Source organism: Convolutriloba macropyga, chromosome 13, assembly GCF_964194025.1.
Source record: "Convolutriloba macropyga chromosome 13, txConMacr16.3, whole genome shotgun sequence".
NCBI lineage: Eukaryota > Metazoa > Xenacoelomorpha > Acoela > Convolutidae > Convolutriloba > Convolutriloba macropyga.
Window position 1 is genome coordinate 30,020,701 of NC_134480.1, and position 20,126 is coordinate 30,040,826.

General features: G+C 37.8%; 1 protein-coding gene across 1 annotated transcript in view; it reads left to right on the forward strand.

The window, feature by feature from the left end:
• The window catches only part of LOC142351688 (uncharacterized), a 34,775-nt gene extending 15,887 nt beyond the window's left edge, over positions 1–18,888 (forward strand). Inside the window, exons 2-5 of the mRNA XM_075403828.1 lie at positions 6,646–6,787; positions 9,625–9,918; positions 18,304–18,537; positions 18,791–18,888. Of these exons, the coding sequence (XP_075259943.1) occupies positions 6,646–6,787; positions 9,625–9,918; positions 18,304–18,537; positions 18,791–18,888 (768 nt within the window). The remainder of the gene's footprint in view (positions 1–6,645; positions 6,788–9,624; positions 9,919–18,303; positions 18,538–18,790) is intronic.
• The last annotated feature ends 1,238 nt before the right edge of the window (positions 18,889–20,126 follow it).

The following is a 20,126-nucleotide window of genomic DNA, read 5'->3' on the forward strand; positions in this document are numbered from 1 at the left end:
GTGGTTTGCCAAACTTTCTGGTCAGCTCAGCGGCGGCTTCAAGGTAGTAGTCCCCATTTTAGGAGTATCGACTTATGCAATCTCTTGTTTTATGTGTTAGAGAGTTTTGGAGGTATGTTATTTTGGGCGTCTGAGAGGCCACTGTTGTTGTGAATGGTTGCTTTGAAGAAGCTGAACCATTGGTGCCATTTCAGAGGATCACTTGCGAAATTATCAATTGATATCTTGGGCAAACTCATTGTGTTCTGTATCGTCAGTGCCTGGTGTTGCATCCAGTCTGGTGGAGAACTCGGAAAGCCATTGTATAAGTTGTTGTCATAGCCGTTATTATTGAGTCCATCAGGTCCGCTGAAATTGTTCACTGGTAGTTGATTGATTAGCGGTGTGTACCTATGGCTCATGGTCGGAGCAGCTTGTTTATTAGCTTGGTTATTGAAAAGAACATGTTTGTTGCAAATGCCCTGCTCTGCTGTCCATATCCTCATGTCGGCTCTGTCCCTGAACATTGTTCTCTTTTCTCGATCATTCATCTGTTCTCAGTGCCCCTGTGAGAAATTCCCGGTTCCTTCCTCTCTCTTCAATGTTCAGAACGGGTTGAGAATTATCAGGGTCGTCTGATTCGGACGAGTCAGCGTTGTTACTTTCCTGATTGTTGCGGCTTGCGAAATGATGTTTCATTGCTCAATTGCGTAAAAGGTACTGTTTTCTTAATAGATTAGGGGAAGGCGCTGCTGATGTGTTAATAACGGATTCAGTGTCACTTGCATCAGTTCTGTGTGCTTTTGCTCTCTGTTTGCATTTCAGCATGGTTATGTTTCTTTCGGCAGATTCGTTAGCAAGTGTTGTCATCAACTCTTCACCTGTCAGCTGTAGCTTCATGAGTTCATTGCAACTTCTGTCTAACTGCTCTTTTTGAGACCTCAAGAGTTCCAAAGTTTCACGTAGTATGCTTAGACATTCGTTACTATTGCTTTTACAGCGTTCCACTTTATCACTTTCAACTGAAGTTGTTGCTTTAGGCTGTTCTTTGCTGCTGATAATGCTTTGGACTTGTTTGGCATATTGATTGTTTCAGAAGACTTTTCTTATTTTACAAAGTTTATACTGCACTGTTTCTGCACCATGTTTCCTTGTAACAGCCCTATTCTATGTTTTGTTATTTTAAAACCTATTATTTAAATGAGGCTGTTGCATTTTGTGCTTAGCTAATGTTTTTTTGCTTAATGTTTGTTTGCTATGTTATTGCTTGTTGCAATCACTAATCAGTGAAGTATGATGCTTCATTAATAAGTTGTATAGAGTTAAACCTTTTCACTAATTAGTGAAATTATTACAAACTTAGATAAATGTGATAATTATTTGGTTGCCTTTTGTTTTTCGAGCGCGACTGAAAGAACCCTAACCTGTGGTGGCTAACTTTGGACATATGTGTGTGTGTGTCTACTGACACTGGTGGGGGGATAACTTCACGTTCCTATAAAACTTAAGGTAGCAAGGGCATACCAGGCCTTGCAACTAATCCTAAGTTAATGTGTGTTTTAGTGGTGGTGTCCTGTGTGGCTCTGTTGTCCTGTGTGGCTCTGTTTTAGTGGCTCTGTTGTCCTGTGTACAGAAACTTTGGTTTTGCAAACATCAATTTGTCAGTCTTGGGGTCCCACGTCTGGCCAAGGATTCTTTGGGCTTTCACTTCTGCCTTGTCCTCTTCCAGTAGGTTTTCTAATGCGGCTGGTTTGTTGCTCATGAACTTCCTCAGATTGAATCCTCCTGTATGTAAAACAGTTTTGATCTCCTCTGCACTTCTGCGGGCCTCCCCTTCAGAAGAGTAGGTCTGCATGAAATTATCCATGTAGAACTGCTGCATGATTGATGTGTGCGCCTCTGGATGCTCTTGTTTTTTGTCCTTTGCACACTGCTGCAGAACAAAAATCGCACAAGAAGGTGAGCATGTGGCTCCAAAAATGAGTCGATTGTATTTGAAGATCTTCTCTTTGCCATTCTCTGTCCACAGAAAACGGAGATAGTCCTGGTCTTGTTGTTGGATGTCAATCTGCTGGAACATTGCCTCGATGTCAGCTGTAATTGCCACTGAGTACTGTCTGAAGCGGAGAAGAAGGCCATGCAAGTTGCAGAGTAGATCCGGCCCTGTCAGCAATGTATCATTGAGTGAGGTACCCTTATATTTGGAAGCAGCATTTGTGACTCTGCGAATTTTGTCTGGTTTCTGTTTGCTGATCACTGGGTGATGGGGAAGGTACCAGACACAGTGTCTGCAACTGGGGTCTGCAGTTGTGATGTAGTTTTTATCCAAGTCGTTTTTGATTGTTTCCTCTTATCGGTCTCTCAAGTTTTTGTCCCTCTCCGGTCTCTGCTGCAGAGCGTGCCACTGGACTTTGGCCATGAAGTAGTTGTTAGGGAGTGTGATGTCTTTCTTCCATGGAAGTCCAATCTGGTATCTGTCACCAATGTGTTTTATGGTATCGTTGAGGATGGACAGAGCTTCTTTGTCATCTGCAGACTGTTCCTTTGAAGAACACTGGTTGAAGTTCACTCCTTCAATTGTCCAGAAGAGTTGGAGAAGATCTTCATCTGGATCGTCTTGTCGTCTCCTGATTGAAAAGTGTTATGCTTGTGCTGTTTGAATGTCCGACCGTCTTCTGTGTGTACCTCTGAGGAATGGGCCCTGTCAGTGTCCAGCCAAGCAGAGTGTTGACTCCGTATAGGGTGCCAGTGGGTCCTGTTGTGAACTGTCTGCGAACCGTTGCTGTGAATGCATCTGCTCCAATCAGAATTCCGATCCGGTTGTCTCTGGTTGTTGGAAAACTTATGTTCTGGAGGTGAGAGTTGTCTCTGCAGATCTCATTCAACATTTCAATTTGAACTCTGGGCATTCAAAACTCCTCAATTGCTAATGCGTACACAGGGATTCTGATCACAGGACAACTGCTGCACAAAGCTCCAATGCCGATCATGACATCTGCTGTTTTAACTGAGTGCTCTCCGTGAAGTGAAGCTAGTGGTAGGGTTATGTCTTTAGGTTCTTGAACTTGAAGTGCATCAGCAACCTTCTGTGTTAATTGAGTGTTGTCACTGTCACTGTCTAACAAAGCGTAGGTTTCAATGCAAAGATCTCTGTTGAAAATTACTACTGGTTTCGCCTGCAATTGTATCTGCTGTCTGATCCATGAAGTTTCCTGTTGGTTGCTGCAAGTGTAGTTTTGTTGCTGAGTAGTTGCCTGCTGTTGGGCTACAGTGCGTTGATTGTTACTCTGCTGTCTGTTGACGTTGTTCTGCGCGTTCATCGGCTGAGGGTGAAAACCACTTTTGTTCCAGTTGCCCCTGTGTGAAGTGCTGCTGTTAGATGCACTTTGTCTGTTCATGTTTCCATTCTGTTGGTTGTAGTTTGTACTCGTTTGCTGCCTTTGGTTTTCATTATTAAAGTTATGTCTATAGTTTCACTGGTTTTGGTTTGTTTGGTTTCTGAAGGTATTGTTTTGTGAGCTTTGATTCCAGTTCCCACTTGGTTGAGCATTTTGTTGCTGATGCCTTGCATCAGTCCTATGGAGTGTTGAGTGATGGAAGCCATTGCATCTGTCAACGAGGCACCTCGTTTTTGATTTGCAGAGACCCTTTTCGTGAGATCTTAGACAGTTAGGGCAGAGATTGAACCTCCTCACACAACCCTGTCGGTCATACACTGACTTTTCTAAGTATTCGGGACAACGACCGAGGTTGTGGTTTTGTGAGCAGAGTTGACATGACACAACTGGTGGCCCCCTTCTAGAAAAAGTGTTCACTCTGGTTCTCTGGTTCCGTTGTGGGGAGATGTCTTCGCACGCCTCTGCGTAGAAGTCAATCCAATCATCAAAGTGTGTAAGGTTAGGTTGCAGCAAGCATTGGCTTCTTGTGTGTTGATTTCATCTGATTATCATGTTAGGGTTAAGTTTGTCTCTGGCCATTCTCAAGACAGCTGAAGACTTCAAATCAGCTTCAAAGTTGTGAAGCCTGAATGTTTGTACCAGTTTCCTCAAGAAAGATGAAAAGCTCACAAAAGTGTTTGGTTCGTCCAGTCTGGGTTTCGCCCACTTCTCCAATTGATCCAGGTATGCAGCGACAATGTGCTGTGGTTTGCCAAACTTTCTGGTCAGCTCAGCGGCGGCTTCAAGGTAGTAGTCCCCATTGTAGGAGTATCGACTTATGCAATCTCTTGCTTTATGTGTTAGAGAGTTTTCGAGGTATGTCATTTTGGGCGTCTGAGAGGCCACTGTTGTTGTGAATGGTTGCTTTGAAGAAGCTGAACCATTGGTGCTATTTCAGAGGATCACCTGCGAAATTATCAATTGATATCTTGGGCAAACTCATTGTGTTCTGTATCGTCAGTGCCTGGTGTTGCATCCAAACTGGTGGAGAACTCGGAAAGCCATTGTATAGGTTGTTGTTATAGCCGTTATTATTGTGTCCATCAGGTCCGCCTAAATTGTTCACTGGTAGTTGATTGATTAGCTGTGTGTACCTATGGCTCATGGTCGGAGCAGCTTGGTTATTAGCTTGGTTATTGAAAAGAACATGTTTGTTGCAAATGCCCTGCTCTGCTGTCCTTATCCTCATGTCGGCTCTGTCCCTGAACATTGTTCTCTTCTCTCGATCATTCATCTGTTCTCAGTGCCCCTGTGAGAAATTCCCGGTTCCTTCCTCTCTCTTCAATGTTCAGAACGGGTTGAGAATTATCAGGGTCGTCTGATTCGGACGAGTCAGCGTTGTTACTTTCCTGATTGTTGCGGCTTGCGAAATGATGTTTCATTGCTCTATTGCGTAAAGGGTACTGTTTTCTTAATAGATTAGGGGAAGGCGCTGCTGATGTGTTAAAAACGGATTCAGTGTCACTTGCATCAGTTCTGTGTGCTTTTGCTCTCTGTTTGCATTTCAGCATGGTTATGTTTCTTTCGGCAGATTCGTTAGCAAGTGTTGTCATCAACTCTTCACCTGTCAGCTGTAGCTTCATGAGTTCATTGCAACTTCTGTCTAACTGCTCTTTTTAAGACCTCAAGAGTTCCAAAGTTTCAGTAGTATGCTTAGACATTCGTTACTATGTCTTTTACAGCGTTCCACTTTATCACTTTCAACTGAAGATGTTGCTTTAGGCTGTTCTTTGCTGCTGATAATGCTTTGGACTTGTTTGGCATATTGATTGTTTTAGAAGACTTTTCTTATTTTACAAAGTTTATACTGCACTGTTACTGCACCATGTTTCCTTGTAACAGCCCTATTCTATCTTTTGTTATGTTAAAACCTATTATTTAAATGAGGCTGTTGCTTATTGTGCTTAGCTAATGTTTTTTGCTTAATGTTTGTTTGCTATGTTTTTGCTAGTTGCAATCACTAAACAGTGAAGTATGATGCTTCATAAATAAGTTGTATAGAGTTAAACCTTTTCACTAATTAGTGAAATTATTACAAACTTAGATAAATGTGATGTTTATTTTGTTGCCTTTTGTTTTTCGAGCGCGACTGAAAGAACCCTAACCTGTGTTGGCTAACTTTGGACTTATGTGTGTGTGTGTGTCTACTGACACTGGTGGGGGGATAACTTCACGTTCCTATAAAACTTAAGGTAGCAAGGGCATACCAGGCCTTGCAACTAATCCTAAGTTAATGTGTGTTTTAGTGGTGCTTTAAAGTTTCACCTAGAGGAGGACTTACTTCTTTCAGAACTAATGCGGAAAGATACTATATTGATCCAACGATAACTAGACGCCTATTAAAATACATTTTTTGAAATGAAGACTTTCAATTCTGCCAGTAAGGCTAGCCCATCTGTCGTGACTAGGCATCCCACGCAAGCATCCTTCTCAGGAGAACTCTCAAATCAGTCTTCACTTCTAGAGCCAGATTAAAAATCAGTTGGATCTTTTGTGATTGTGATGCTTTTGTGATTGTGAGTTTAAATGTGCTAAGTGTCAAATGTCTAAGTTCCCCCTATGAAATCAAAAATTCCCCAGTCTGAGTCGAGCAAGTTTCAAAGATCCTTTTTGGACCCTAGGATACGCCAGAAATGTTTATGCTCTTCGGCCTAAGTCTTGCATACCAAGACAACTTTTCATTAATATTTGTATTTCTGAAAGTCGCAACCATGGTAGCAAATCAACCTCTATAAATACATCATAATTCGCGCCATTGGCACCCAAGTTGTGGTTAAAAACGGGAAATCCCTTACTATAAATAATATTGAAAGTGAATGTCAACCACTTCTGACTTCTTCAATAAAATCAACTTAAATAAATAACTTCAATGGAAATAGGTTGGAGGAATGGAAATCAGGAAATGAATGGGTTATGGAGGACGAAAGTGTAGGTGGGGCGAGGAAAATGAGGGTGTGGGGGAGATAAAATATAAAGGAACTTGGTTCGTTTACAGAGGTTGACCCCCCCCCCCCCAGACAAGACCCCCATCTCCATCCCTGCACATCATGGTGCCATAAGGGCTCCGTGCAGCCAAAGACTATGATTGGCAAAGTTTGACTTTACAAAACAGAACAACCAAGACTTTTGCCCCCCCCCCCCCCCTCGAGCACGAGCCCTAACATCAAGGCGTGCATCACCTTGTCGTGTGCACATAATATTTGTTTAGCAGAGTTGTTATTGTTTACAGTTTCCCTCCAAACAGTTGCTAATTTCACCTGAAGTGGGATCATCACTGGAGTTTTCTGCTGATGGAGTGTTTCAATTTCGAAGTGACAACTCTTGCCAGCCAGAGCTGGGTCCACAACACAACACACTGTGGACTAGTCGATGTACGTTTTGTCCAAATACCTATTAAAACTCTATATGTAGAAATGGTGCCCCACATGAAAGTGATTGCCGACCACATAATTATAGATATCACGCGGGGAACTAATTTAGCAAGGATAGGAGGAAGAATCACGGGCCACTAAAGACATGGCAGACATTTTTGAGGTCAAGCGGACATGTAACCAATTTGTCATGACCTAAGGTGCAGCTTTTTATGTCTATCAAAAGAGAACCATACCCACAAGGTCACATTAAAATTTAATTAAGATTAATACAATGAAACTGATTATCGAGGCCTAATACATAACAAGACTACCGCGTACTAAAGAATGTACTAACTATACCCAGGTATCGGGTGACACATGTAGCACACACGTACTATAAACAAGGTTTGAGAGGGGAGTCGGTAGAAGCATTTAGACTCCTATATCATTATAACTGTTTCAGTGGTCGTTCTTTAATGTCTTGGTTTATTTCTCTGGCTGGATGTCCGGAAAGACATTCATTAACTCATGCCATGGCGAACAAAATAGTTTCATATCTTCGCAGCAATTATTTACCCCTTTTTTCTATTTTAGTAGGGGAGAAGTTAGCACGAAACGGTTTTATTTAGAGGCCATCGTTTGATCAATTGACACCAGTTGAGCAACTTGTTGTTGAAATTGGCTGCTGTTTTCTTGGTAAAAATTGTTTCAAGACACAACCAGCGATTAAAAAGGAACTGCAAGTTGGTTTTGGTTCTGTTTCGTTGGAGCTATCCACGTCACAATTCTTGCATATTTGGAGCCGTTATTTGGCAATTGTTGGACACTTTTGAATCACTTTATTAGTTGATCAGATTGAGACTCTATGCAAATGTCTGTTCAATCTGACTCCTTTGATGTGTATAAATTTTTATCAACTGTAACTCATTTATGAACGGTGGTATATATGACCGATATGGACCAAAAACAATTCTCAAATTATTCTTATTCCTAGAAACCAAACAAGTAAAGTAAAAAATCCGGCCTAGCAAGGCAGTGCCTAAATTTTGGCAAATAGTTGTTTTTAGAGTTTTAGCCTATGTCGTCGTTATTTTCTCCTTATTTTCAAGTTTGCGTCACTTTTTCAATTTAAAAATTAGTGACACTTGTGGCGGATGATGATTACGAAAGAATGAAAATTTTTGGTAGCTTATTCGTTGAAGAAAATATATACCAAACATAACGACCATCCGAAATCTCTAGGAAAACCAACAGTAAGGAAAAGATTCAAAATGAACATTCGAATTAGACTTCTCTGACATTTGTTGAAGAAATTCTGAATGGTTGTCCAAGAAACAATTGTATTGCTGGAAACTAAGAAAACAAATTGATCAGTCTTTAGTATTTACCAGGGAGCTCGGAATCATTCCAGCCTCCTACACACACGGATGTATTTCCCGCCGGGGTTCCCAAACCACCGACTGGTGACCATCTACTACCTTCAGCCAACTTAGCAAATTCCAAACCATTCACTAAACAGAACAGCTCTTAAACGAATTTGACCAGGGTCAGAACCAGTTCAGAAAAAAACAGATACAACAAAAGCTTACCCTGGGTGAGCTGATCGAAATATGATTTATAAGGATATGTCTGGTAACATTAAAAAAAAAATTTAAATTAAAATAAGTTTGGAGGTAAATCAAACTAGAACAGGTATCCTTAGCGCTGAACACTTTTTTTCTGAGTCAACAAACACACAAGATATCACCGCAAAAACATTCGCACCATAAATCAACTCCGAAACAATCAATCGGCCAAACGAATTCCAGAAGGTAGCCCCGATGACTGGATACGGATATCTTAGGAATAGGAAATGCTACTAGAGGTGTAAAAAATATATGGTACTCTTAACTGCCGATAAGTTTTCAACAATGATTCCAATCTGCGTCCAAGTGTTCTACAGGAATCATTGAAGATAATCAAACCCGTCGGAAAGAGAGAAATAAACCGTTCTCAAAACCCTCGAAGAGTTTTAGAAAACATCCAGTCAACAGAGAATGCGGAGGACCAAGACAAAACCTGCAAAATAGTATCTGCTTTGCTCAACTGGACAGTCTTCTATGGGCTCTAGTATAAATTAATAGATTGTTGGTTGAGTTCCTCAAATATTTTCATGTTTCTTTTATGCGGCATGCCCTTTAAATTATAATTCTCAAAAAACATTACGTCACCCATTCTACAAATCAGAGCTGTCTGCGTTCGCGAACATGAGTGACGACGTTTTGTCACCACTTGTCGCGTGGAAGAAATATTAATAAATTGTGGACAACAGTTGCGAATAATCGTTACAAAATTCCGACACAGACCTCGAAATTTCACTTTTTATGTCATCAGTGTCCGCAATTTGTGAGCAGGGGTATCGTCATCACTGCACTTCAACCTTTAATTTACAGTCAAAACTTTGATGGATTAAAATTATAATTGCCCTCACTTGAAAAGTTGAAACCATTTTGAAAAGAAGTACTAAATACTTCCCACTTTTTCTCCCTTAATCAGTTTTAGAAGCCTTGCGCCGAATGTAGTTTCCGTAACGCAAATGCTAGTGGCATAAATTTGTGGATAATAGTGAAAAGAGTCTTGCAAATAGCGGTTATCCACTACGAGACAAGATTGCAACAGTTATCTGCTAAGATTATTACATATATCTGGTAAGAGTCTTATGAGAGCCCCTACAAGATTATTGATAGAGTCTTGCAAGATCTTAGCAGATAACCGTCCCAATTTGGCTAGAGTCTAACAGAACAGTATGACCTCTGATCACTTACTTTAATTCACTCCTGTCGGAATCATTACAATGCGTTGTTTTTTTGCTTTAGCGCCAAGAGCTGGCCCTGCATGTACAGTCAAAAGATTCAGCCACAGCATCCGGAGTGTCAATTACTTGTTTCTTGGTCGCTTTGAGTTCCAAGGACCCTCCTCACCCTCCCCTACTGGCCTCGAGAATAAGCCCTGCTATGAATACGCTGTTCAGGGTATGGATCCCAAGGTAGCTATTGGCTGGACTCGGATAGCCGGGAACTCGGATTGTTTCTTCTTCAAAAGTAACGAGAACCTTGGGGAGTTTGTAGAAGATTCGAACAGCTTGACTTGTCTTGGAACCGGTAATAGCTGTGAGTGCCTTTTCGAGTATCCCGGATCCACGCGTCAGCGAGAAAATGTAGGAATTGCGGTTTTAATCTGAATGGCGTAAATGAGCTGAAAACCTCAACCCTGAAAAAAATCACCGTCCATTTTAGCAGTTAAAGTTTTTAAACGGTTAAAAAAATTTAACCGCATTTTGTTGGTATGCTAGCGGTTAAATTTTCACGTTCACCGAATGAAAAATTATTTCAACGCTATTAACTGTAATTCACCTCAAACCACTGCCAACCTTTCGAAAACTCAAAGCAAATGTTTAATAAAAAAAACATAGCCGGCAGAATTCCGGAAACGACTCGAAATGGAAATCTATTTAAATGCCATTCAACTACTCATCAGACAAAACATGCCTCCACTAATTTAGGATTATCTTGAAACAAAACCATAAAACAAAAAAGTTGAGAAAATCAAGCCTATTAGAATATGATGAAAAATCTGATCAAAATTTGTCGTCAATCGAGACCTCGAAATAACCATCTCGTCAAAATTACTTCATCCACACAACTTGTACCTGCTTAAACCATTCATGAGAAGTTTTAAAAATACTTGATGCCAAGTCATGAAAAAATGAGCTCTTCCAAACAACTTTGACTAAAAAACTAGAAGTTAATCATTTTTATAAGATTACAAAAGCACAAAAATCCAAAGACAAATTCTTTTCAGCCAATAGGGTATCCAGATGATCGCAAAACAATAGGCTAGTCATAATAGGCTAAGAAATGTATCTAAAGAACAGAAAAAAAACGAAAAACCGCAAAAATATTAAGAAAAATAGTGCCAATTTTCGCTATTTTTCGTCATATTTCTCAACAAAAAAATTGCTTCATATCCACAAAACTGCCATAATTTGTTAACTAAAAATTTCTCAAGTAATAGGGGTCTTTTCAATACCCATTTGAGGCAGTAAAACAAAACAAAAGTAAAAAAAATCGCAAAAATTAGCCCAAAAATCAGCAAAATACATGAAACATCCGAATTAGCTTAAAATTCATATAAATTTCCAGAAGTCTTCAAACCGCTACCAACACCAGCCTTAAAAAAAGAAAATCATAACCAAACCTCTCAACCAAAAAAATGGAAAAAACCGCTTTTAAATGCCGCACGTGAACAAAAAAAATCGCTCGCTTAGAGAAAAATTTTTTTTTACATCAATTTTTCGCCCTCTCAAAAACAGCGGTATGACCCACTCTCTTTTCGCTCCGCTCTTCACTTTTGTTCAGCACCAAAATCTCTCCAAATTTTTTCACGCGTTTCATTTCCCGCTTCAAAAATCACTCCAATAAAATTGATTAAAAAAAGGACTTCTCCAATACTCCTCTTCGAGTCGTAAAAAATTGTTCGAACTGGATTCTGCAGAGCAAAAGAGCAGTATTAAAATGGCCTACGGAGCAATCGAAAGCATACTGCTGGCAAAAAGCGGGGGTTTGGATAGATAGTAAAGAATATTGGTTTTAATGACAGCAAACGATAGCGCGGCTATTATTGATTTTTTTAAAATTTGTCGATCGTTTTTGTTACGACAATTTCATCAGGCGCCAAGAAATCAATGAACATTTTTTTTACTTTTGATTCTGTGTTCATGGCATCATTTTCCGCTCTCTTTTGCAACTCTTTAGGTCAATAGTGATCAGTTTTATCATTGTCTTAAACACTCCCCCAAATAAAATTTTATTTTCTCGGTTCTTAATATTTTGTTGGAAAACGAGAATTTTTTGCTTTCTTTCCAAATGGAGGTTGTCTCTTATTCTGTTTGATTTGTCCTCGTTTGTTTCCCAGTCCTTCTTATCGCAGATTTATAGTGGTTTGTTATTCATAATAAAGGCTGGTTTTCTCAACGTTGCTGTTTACTTTTGCAAGCATTATTTGGGAATATCCACGATTTCTTGCTTTGCTCCCTGTCGAATTTTGACCGCTTCCCCACGTAAAAATTGTGTCTCCATTTAAAGAATTTTTGTCTTTTTGCGTCCCGCATGTCTGTTCTTTCTTTTCTAGTCATTTTTCTCATCTCATTTTCACTGCTGCGCTAAAATGCACATCTTGGAGCCTTTTTTTTAAACGTATGTGTGGCTGAGATATGGTTTTATGTCGTTTTAAAAGTTATCGTTTACGATCATTTGTTTCATTTCTTTTGCCGCATTTTTGCCATTTTTTTTATTTCTTTGGAACAAAAATTTGAACTGAATTGCTTTTGTAACTCTTTGAGTTTTACTAGCCCCGTTATTCTTCCTACGTTCATAAGTATTGTTTTCCTAGATTCTCGGAGCGTATATGAGACTTTAATGAAAATTTTGGTTTTCTGGCTTTGAGTTGTTTTTTGGGGATTTTTAAACATAGCTTGCCCAGGTTCCATAAAAACTCATTGCTTCGAAATTAGATAGATCAATCAACATATCTGTCCCAAGTATCATCTGTCTATTAGTCAGTCATATGTTTGTATGAAATGGTATTTCGACTGCCATTTTGGCCCTTTTTTAAATGAGACTTGGAGAACGAAACAGCGATGCTTAATTCAACTGTTTTGCACGCGAGCCTTTATAAGTCTAGACTTACACATAAGTCTGGACAATAATTATGCTGGGACTCATTTAGAGATCATATATTGAAGGTCAGAGTGAAATTGATCCTAAAGGACCTTGGCTACGTCCCTCAATTTTGCAAAAAATTACTTGGACCTGTTCCCGTCTATCCTTGGCATTTATTTTCCCATAAAGTGATTTGTTCAAATCTAATTTCGTTCGACTGGGTTTTGAAATATATGAAAAGCTGGCTTTTTCAGCATCTGTGCTTTCTCTCATCCTTGATAGTGTAATATTAGCCATTTTGATAGAAACAGTCAATTGGGGAACAAGAATTAAGTCTATCAAGTTGAGAAAAAAATGTTTTTTTAATAGCCGCACAGCGATAGCTGGGGATATTATTGGCCTTCTCTTGGTTTTTTACAATTCAAAGAATTTGAATTGTATTGGGGCGCTGTCTTTTTTTACGACTCGAAGAGGAGTATTGGAGAAGTCCTTTTTTTAATCACTTTAGTTGGAGTGAATTTTGAAGCAGGAAATGAAACGCGTGAAAATTTTGAGAGTGGTTTGGGTGCTGAACAAAAGTGAAGAGGGGAGCGAAAAGAGAGTGGTTTTTTGTTCATTCCGCTGTTTTCGAGAGGGCGAGAAATTGAGGTATGAAAAAAATTTCTGTAAGCAAGCGAAATTTTGTGTTCATGTGCGGCTTTTTAAAACCGTTTTTTTGTTATTTTTTTGGGTTTAGAAGTCTTATTATGATATTGTGTGATTTTTAAGGTTGCTTTAATATTGGTTTGCAGGTTTTTGGTCATTAATAAGAATTTGGTACAATTTTGCAGGTTTTTCAGCTATTTTGCTGAATTTTAGGCGAATTTTAGTAATTTTTTGCGTTTTGTCTTGTTATATTGCTTTGTATGGGCTTTGAATAGACGCATGTTAGTTACTGAGACTTTAGATACCAAGTGATTACATTTCCTTAGGTTTAAAACGATTTGTTTGTTAAGAAAAATGACAATAAATTGAAACATTTTTAATTATTTTTCTTAATTTTTTTAAGCTGTTTTTCGCTTTTTTTCTAAACTTAGAGAAGTTTCTCAGCCTATTCGGTTTTCCTATTGTTTTGGAAGTTTTTCAGTTTTCTTTTTGCTCTATTTAACATTTTTTGGCTCTATGTGCTCTTATGAAATCAAAAAGCTTTTTTTTATATAAGATTTCTTTAAAGTTGTTTTTAAATGTTTGTGTTCTTCAAATTTTTATAGCATTTGGGGATGCCTATAGTCCAATTTATTTGTTTTTGATGCGTGTTGATGATTTTGATTTCAGTTTTGAGTCATTTTTTTTTAAAGATAATTGAGTATTTTTTATGAAGATTTCCGCGAATTTTGTGATTTTTTTTGAATTTTTGCTGAAATTTTCTGATTCTGCTCTTTGCTACTTTTTAGTATTCTAGTTTTTATTAGAAACTTTTCTAGAGGTTTTAATGGAATATATTTAGAGCACTTTTCAATGACAGATCTTACTAACTTTTCTTAATCTGTTTTCTTTTAATCTATTTTTAACTTTTTTTTTCATCAATTTTATTGGAGTGATTATCGAAGTGGGATATCAAACGCGTAAAAAAATTTGGAGTGATTTTGGCGCTGAGAAAAATTGAAGAGTGGAGCGAAAAGGGAGTGGTTTCTGTTCATTCTTGCTGTTTTTGAGAGAGCGAGAAACTGATGTCTGAATAAATTTTCTCTAAGCGAGCGATTTTTTTACGTGTTTAAATGCAGTTTTTTCCAACTCTTGATGGTTATGAAGTTTGATTATAATATTGTATTAGTTTTAGACTTGTTTTGATAGGAATTGAAGTGTTCAAGTAGTTAATTTGGGTTTACTTCTATTTTGGAAGATTTTGATCAGTTTTGCTGATTTTTAGACAAATTTTAATGGTTTTTGCCTGTTTTTTTTTGTTTTAATGCTTTAATTGGGAATCGACTAGAAGCTTGTTAATTAAGATATTTTCGGTTACCAATTGACTAAAGTTCTCTTGGTAACAATTATTTTTTTCTTGGGAAATTTAGAGGAAATTTAAAGGAAATACCCATTGTTTTGCGAATTTGGCTTTGCTCTAAGTGCGAAAGAGTTTTACTCGGTTTTATGCTTCCTTGTACTATTAAAAAAGACATTGTGTTTTTCTAGTTTTTTTTGTCCAATTTGTGTTCGAATGCTGTTTCTATTCTTCTTTATTTTTTATGGCATTTGTGGAGGTTCAGGGTTCACAGTAGTTGTTCTATATATTAAGTCATAAGTATGGGCAATTTTATCCTTCGAGTCGTTCCCGGAATTCTTCCGGCTATGTTTTTTTAAGATCTGTTCACACACTTTCATGATTTTTGAAGTCAAATTGGAGTAGTGATTTTGGTCACGCGGAAACAGGAAGTGGAGCGAAAAAGCGAGTGGTTTTGCGGCGTGAATTCTTTTCGCTCGAAATTTAATAAAGTAGAGTGAGAAAACGATGTTTGAACAAAAATTCGTTTTCTCGCTAGTGGTTTTTTGTTCACATGCGGCAATTTCACTTTGATTTTTACCATTTTTTCGAATTTTTGGATCGGAGTTTTTTCTAAATGGTTTTTCCAGTCCGTTCTAGGTCTAATTTTCTGTTTAGTCAATGAAAATTCTTTGAATTGTACGTCAGGACTTGTCCTGCTATGTTTTTACAATTCAAAGAATTTGAATTGTATTTGGGCGCTGTCTTTTTTTTTAAGATCTGTTCACACATTTTCATGATTTTTGAAGTCAAATTGGAGTAGTCATTTTGGTCACGCCGAAACAGGAAATGGATCGAAAAAAGCGAGTGGTTTTGCGGCGTGAAATTTTTTCGCTCTAAATTTAAAGTAGAGTGAGAAAACGGTGTTTGAACAAAAATTCGCCTTCTCGCTATTGTTTTTTTGTTCACATGCGGCAATTTCACTTTGATTTTCACTGTTTTTTCGATTTTTTGGATTGGATTTTTTTCTAAATGGTTTTCCCAATCGATTCATGGTCCGATCTAGGTCTAGTTTTCTGTTTAGTCAATGAAAATTCTTCAAATTGTACGTCAGGATTTGTCCTGCTATGTTTTTTTATTTCGTTGTCATGATTTTTGTTACGACCATATGACGTCACAGCCACTTTTTGTTCATTCGCTCATGCAATTTCAACTGAATTGCATATGTGCGTCATTTTTCGCTCATTGTGGAGCGAGTTTTTTGTTTATGCGCATGATTAAATTTTTGGTCACACGACTTACCTCACTCTCAAAAATGACTTCCTCAATTTGAAATTGACTTTTATTTACTTTAATTCAAAGAGATAAGGTCAAATGGGTGTGTGTCACTCTAAATGAAGTTTATTTGAGATCAGCTAATAGAGGCAGCAATAACTTGTACAGATTTTTAATCAAAATATAACATATAAGCCTTCAATGAAAAGACGAATTTTTTGTCTGTCTATTTTTACTGTTTTTTTAGACTGCCGATCTACGAATCTATTGCGGCTATTTGCTGGCAATCTGCCAGCTATGTTTTATTTTTGCCGTTTTGATTTTTTCATGGGTGGTTAGAGACTAAAGATCTACGAAGCTATCGGAGCTCTTTAAAGGCAATTTGTCAGTTGTTTTTTTTTGGATTTTTTTCTACTTCGAATTTTCTTACAAAAACAATAGAAATTAACATTGTTACTTATTTAAGTGAAACTGGGCCGTTAAATTTTTGTTGTCATTTTTTATCTGAAATTACCACTCTTTCTCTAGAAATTAGTGTTTTTGTTGTCGTTTCGTGTGATTGTTATCTCTCATTCAAACGCTTATTCACAAAACAATTCATTCACTGAACTAGTTGGAGCCAATCACGAGGCTGCTAAGCTGACATTTAATCTCCTGTTGAAACCTCTGCCTTAACTATTCTATTCGCGATGTCGTTTTTGGTAACTATGCCTGGAATTTTAATTACTGTTTTTAACACAATTGTTCTGTATACCCGATTGTGAAACATCGATGTCTGTATTTGACATTTGTACTTCAAAAAATTAGCTCGATTTCTACAAGCTGTCCATTACGGGCCTCTATACGGCTAAAATGGACAAAAATTAGTGGTGACAGAATTTTATGGTCTTCTTTGAATAAGATTTCGAGAATGAAATAGTCATGCTTTATTCAGCTGCACGCGGGCCTTTTTAAGTCTAGAACTTCACATATGTTTGGACAATAATTATGTTGGAGCTTTTTTAGAGGTCATATATTGAAGGTCAGAATGGGCGAGGTCAAGCTCTTGAAACTTCTCAAAATGTTTCTGTTAAGTAACAAAGTTGAGCCATAAAGGGTCTTAGCTACGTCCCTCAATTTGGCAAAAAATTATTGGGACCCGTTTCCCTCTATCATTGTTTTGCATCTATGTTTCCATAAAATGATTTTTTCAAATCTAATTTTGTTCTATTGGGTTTTGAAATATACAAATATGTGTCTTTGTAAGTATCTGTACTTTCTCAAATCCATGACAGCGTAATGTTAGCCACTTTGATAAATGTTCTCAATTGGGTAACCCTCTAAAAACAAGACTTAAGTCTATCAAGTTGAGACAATTGGTTTGTTTATTTATTATTTTTTTACGGTTTCATTTTTTCTTGGGTAATTTGAGACTTAAGGTCTGTGAAGCTATCAGAGCTCTTTTCTGGTAAATTGTCAGTTGTTTTTTTTTCGATTTCTTTTCGACTTATTGCTTTCTTACAAAACCAATGGAAATACACTCCTTGCCTAATTAAGTGAAACCGGGACGTAAATTTGTAAATTTGGTGTAAAAAAATAAATCCAAATTAAATTGTATTTTATACAAAGAAGCAGCTAGGAAGTAGCTTTTTTGTTGTTTGGAGTGTTTGGTATCTCTCATTAAAAACGTTTATTCAGCAAACAATTCATTCACTGAACTAATTGCACACACACACACACACACACACACACACACACACACACACACACACACACACACACACACACAAAACACACACACACGCACACACACACACACACACACACACACAAACACACACACACACACACACACACACACACACTCACTCAGTCACACACGCACCCACACACACACACACACACACACACACACACACACACACACACACACACACACCGGTTAGAACAGAGGATGGATTAGGGCTAAAGTGTCACGAATGAACTTTATCATCCAGAATCACCACAGAGCGTTTTATCTGTTTCACCATAACCCTAGAAACTGTCTCACTTATTTTAGGCATATGTATCACATGATTATTCATTGCTAGTCTGACCAGAGGTCTGGAACCTCAGATAGGTAACCCTACTCCAAGAATAAGTAATTGTAAACACGGAAATTGGCAGCATGGTCAATTTTTTGCTGTTTTTAATTCAAACCTAACAAAGTTTTTTTGAAACGTTCGAAAACCGTACATTTCTTTCGTATAAAGCCAATGATAACGACTAAATCAAACATTTCAAAGATTTCGTACGTTTTAAACTCAAGATAGAAGACCTGATACAATGCTTGTTACGGCGCCATACTAAATTTTTTCCAGGGCTTCGAATATGATATTGACCAGTAAAAGCGACGATAAAGTAACTTTATAGATAAAGTTTGATATTCATACATTTTCGAGAAGGCAGAATTTTTGGTATAGCACCTTGCAAAAGTTGATACTAACTTATACGGCGAGTACTTATACTAACTTTGGTAAGATTTCTATCACACCGTCGTGATAAGTTTTGACAGTTTTCTGTAAGTAAGCACACTGAGTTATCGTTTTTGTTTGACTTAAATCATTGCCTTTAATTTTTAGTCTGCACTGGTGGTGTTGCAATTGATGACGTCACTCTTGATCACGACTACTCGGCAGTCGAATCGGGGAGTGCCGATTCCATATATGCGTGCGCCTCTGCTTTGCGGACTGTTCTTGACGTCTGGGCTGTGTCATTTAACACTGTCAACCAGGATTGCGTTGGAATCAAACAGTCTATCCCAGTTGAGGATAGGAAACTGGTCCAGAATGCCGGATGGTCAACTTGTTTCATGAGTAAGTGCTTGATGAGTTATGACTTCTCTGTGAAAATGTTGCTTTTGACCCTGGTTATTCAACATTGCATAAGATCATCGATCTCATATGATTCTTACATAATCTTGCACGAACTTATCTTTGAATTTTGTCATAATCTTATAAACTGCAAAATTTCTCGATCTTGTGTCCGAAATTGATGACAGACAGGTTTGTAATTTTCATAATCCTTTTAGTACAAATTGACTACGCAGCAATCAACTTATGATTTCAGAGAGCAGAAATACTTGCCCAACTCTGAACGGGAAGTTCCTTCCCATCCCAGGCGCCTTCTTCCAGGGTGCTTTTGCAGAGAGTGTTATTCACAGTTAGTATCTATACTTATTTTTCACTCATCAATTGCCTGAGTTGAGGTTTCAGCGCCGGGTCGATGCAGTTTAGCCGACCTCAGAATCGGAAATTTAGCCAACGGTTTACGTAAAATCATTAAGCCGCAAAAGGCACACTTTTACCCTGATAGGAGTCTTAGTGTTTTGTCTTTGTGGACAACAGTGAAGTTCTCGAAACGCTTTAAAAATTATTAATTGCTCTCGAAGTAAAATTGAAGCAATTATCGTAAACGTATTGGTCTTTTTACTACTCGAAGAACAGTATGGGTATTATTAATAGCCGCCCTCATCTTCTCAGCCGGCTATTATTGCGGACGTATTTTTTTTCGCTTTACCATTTTGCCGCTTTTTCGACATTTTGCGTGAAATCTTTTTGACTTCTCTAGGCTAGTTTCTCTCTTCTCTCATTCTGCTAAAAGTGAATTTGAACATCAGTGGCTAAGCAAAGCAATTCAAAATGAACAGAGTCGGTATAAAAAATTGAGGTCAGAAATAGAAACGGGATAAACCCATAAAGCCCAATTTTAGATGCCCGCTATTTGAACGTCGTTCCTATAAGTCTTAGTTACCACCTCTAATGCTTATTGGTGTTGATAGTAGCCCCTGTAGCCTCTCTCTAAGAAACAGAAGTATGTTCAACTACGAAATGCCATCAAAATAAATCGGACTTAAAAAATATTTTTGTACAAAAATCTTTTTTTTCAATATATTCTATTCGTTCAATCCCAATCATGCTTATTGGAATCAACGGCGGCTATTTTCCGGCAATCTGCCGGGTATGTTACAGTCTTGACTTCAAATTTTCTTCAAGGATTTTAAGATACAATTCATAAAATCTCAATTTTTCTCCCCATAAAAAAGAAAAAGCGGGATCTGCTTCTCACTTTTCCGAAAATGATTACAGGCGTCACCTAGAAAAAAGACATATAGTTTGAAACTTGTGCTTACTATTTTCCGGTTCTATATTTTTAACATTATTTTGTTTCAATTGTTTTTGCTTTCAAATTAAACGGATTGCTGAACTTCAATATGAACATTTTAAAGGTTTGGAAAAAGAAGAATTTTGGCGGCTGGAACACAAGTTTTCGGGGTCAATCCATAGGCTAATAGATTAGATACAAAATGGCATAAAAAACAGAGAAACATTTTTAGCTAATTTCTTTGAAGAATTAGGGAGAAAAAGCTAGCGTTTTTTCTTGAATAGCTAATTGTTTCGCAAGT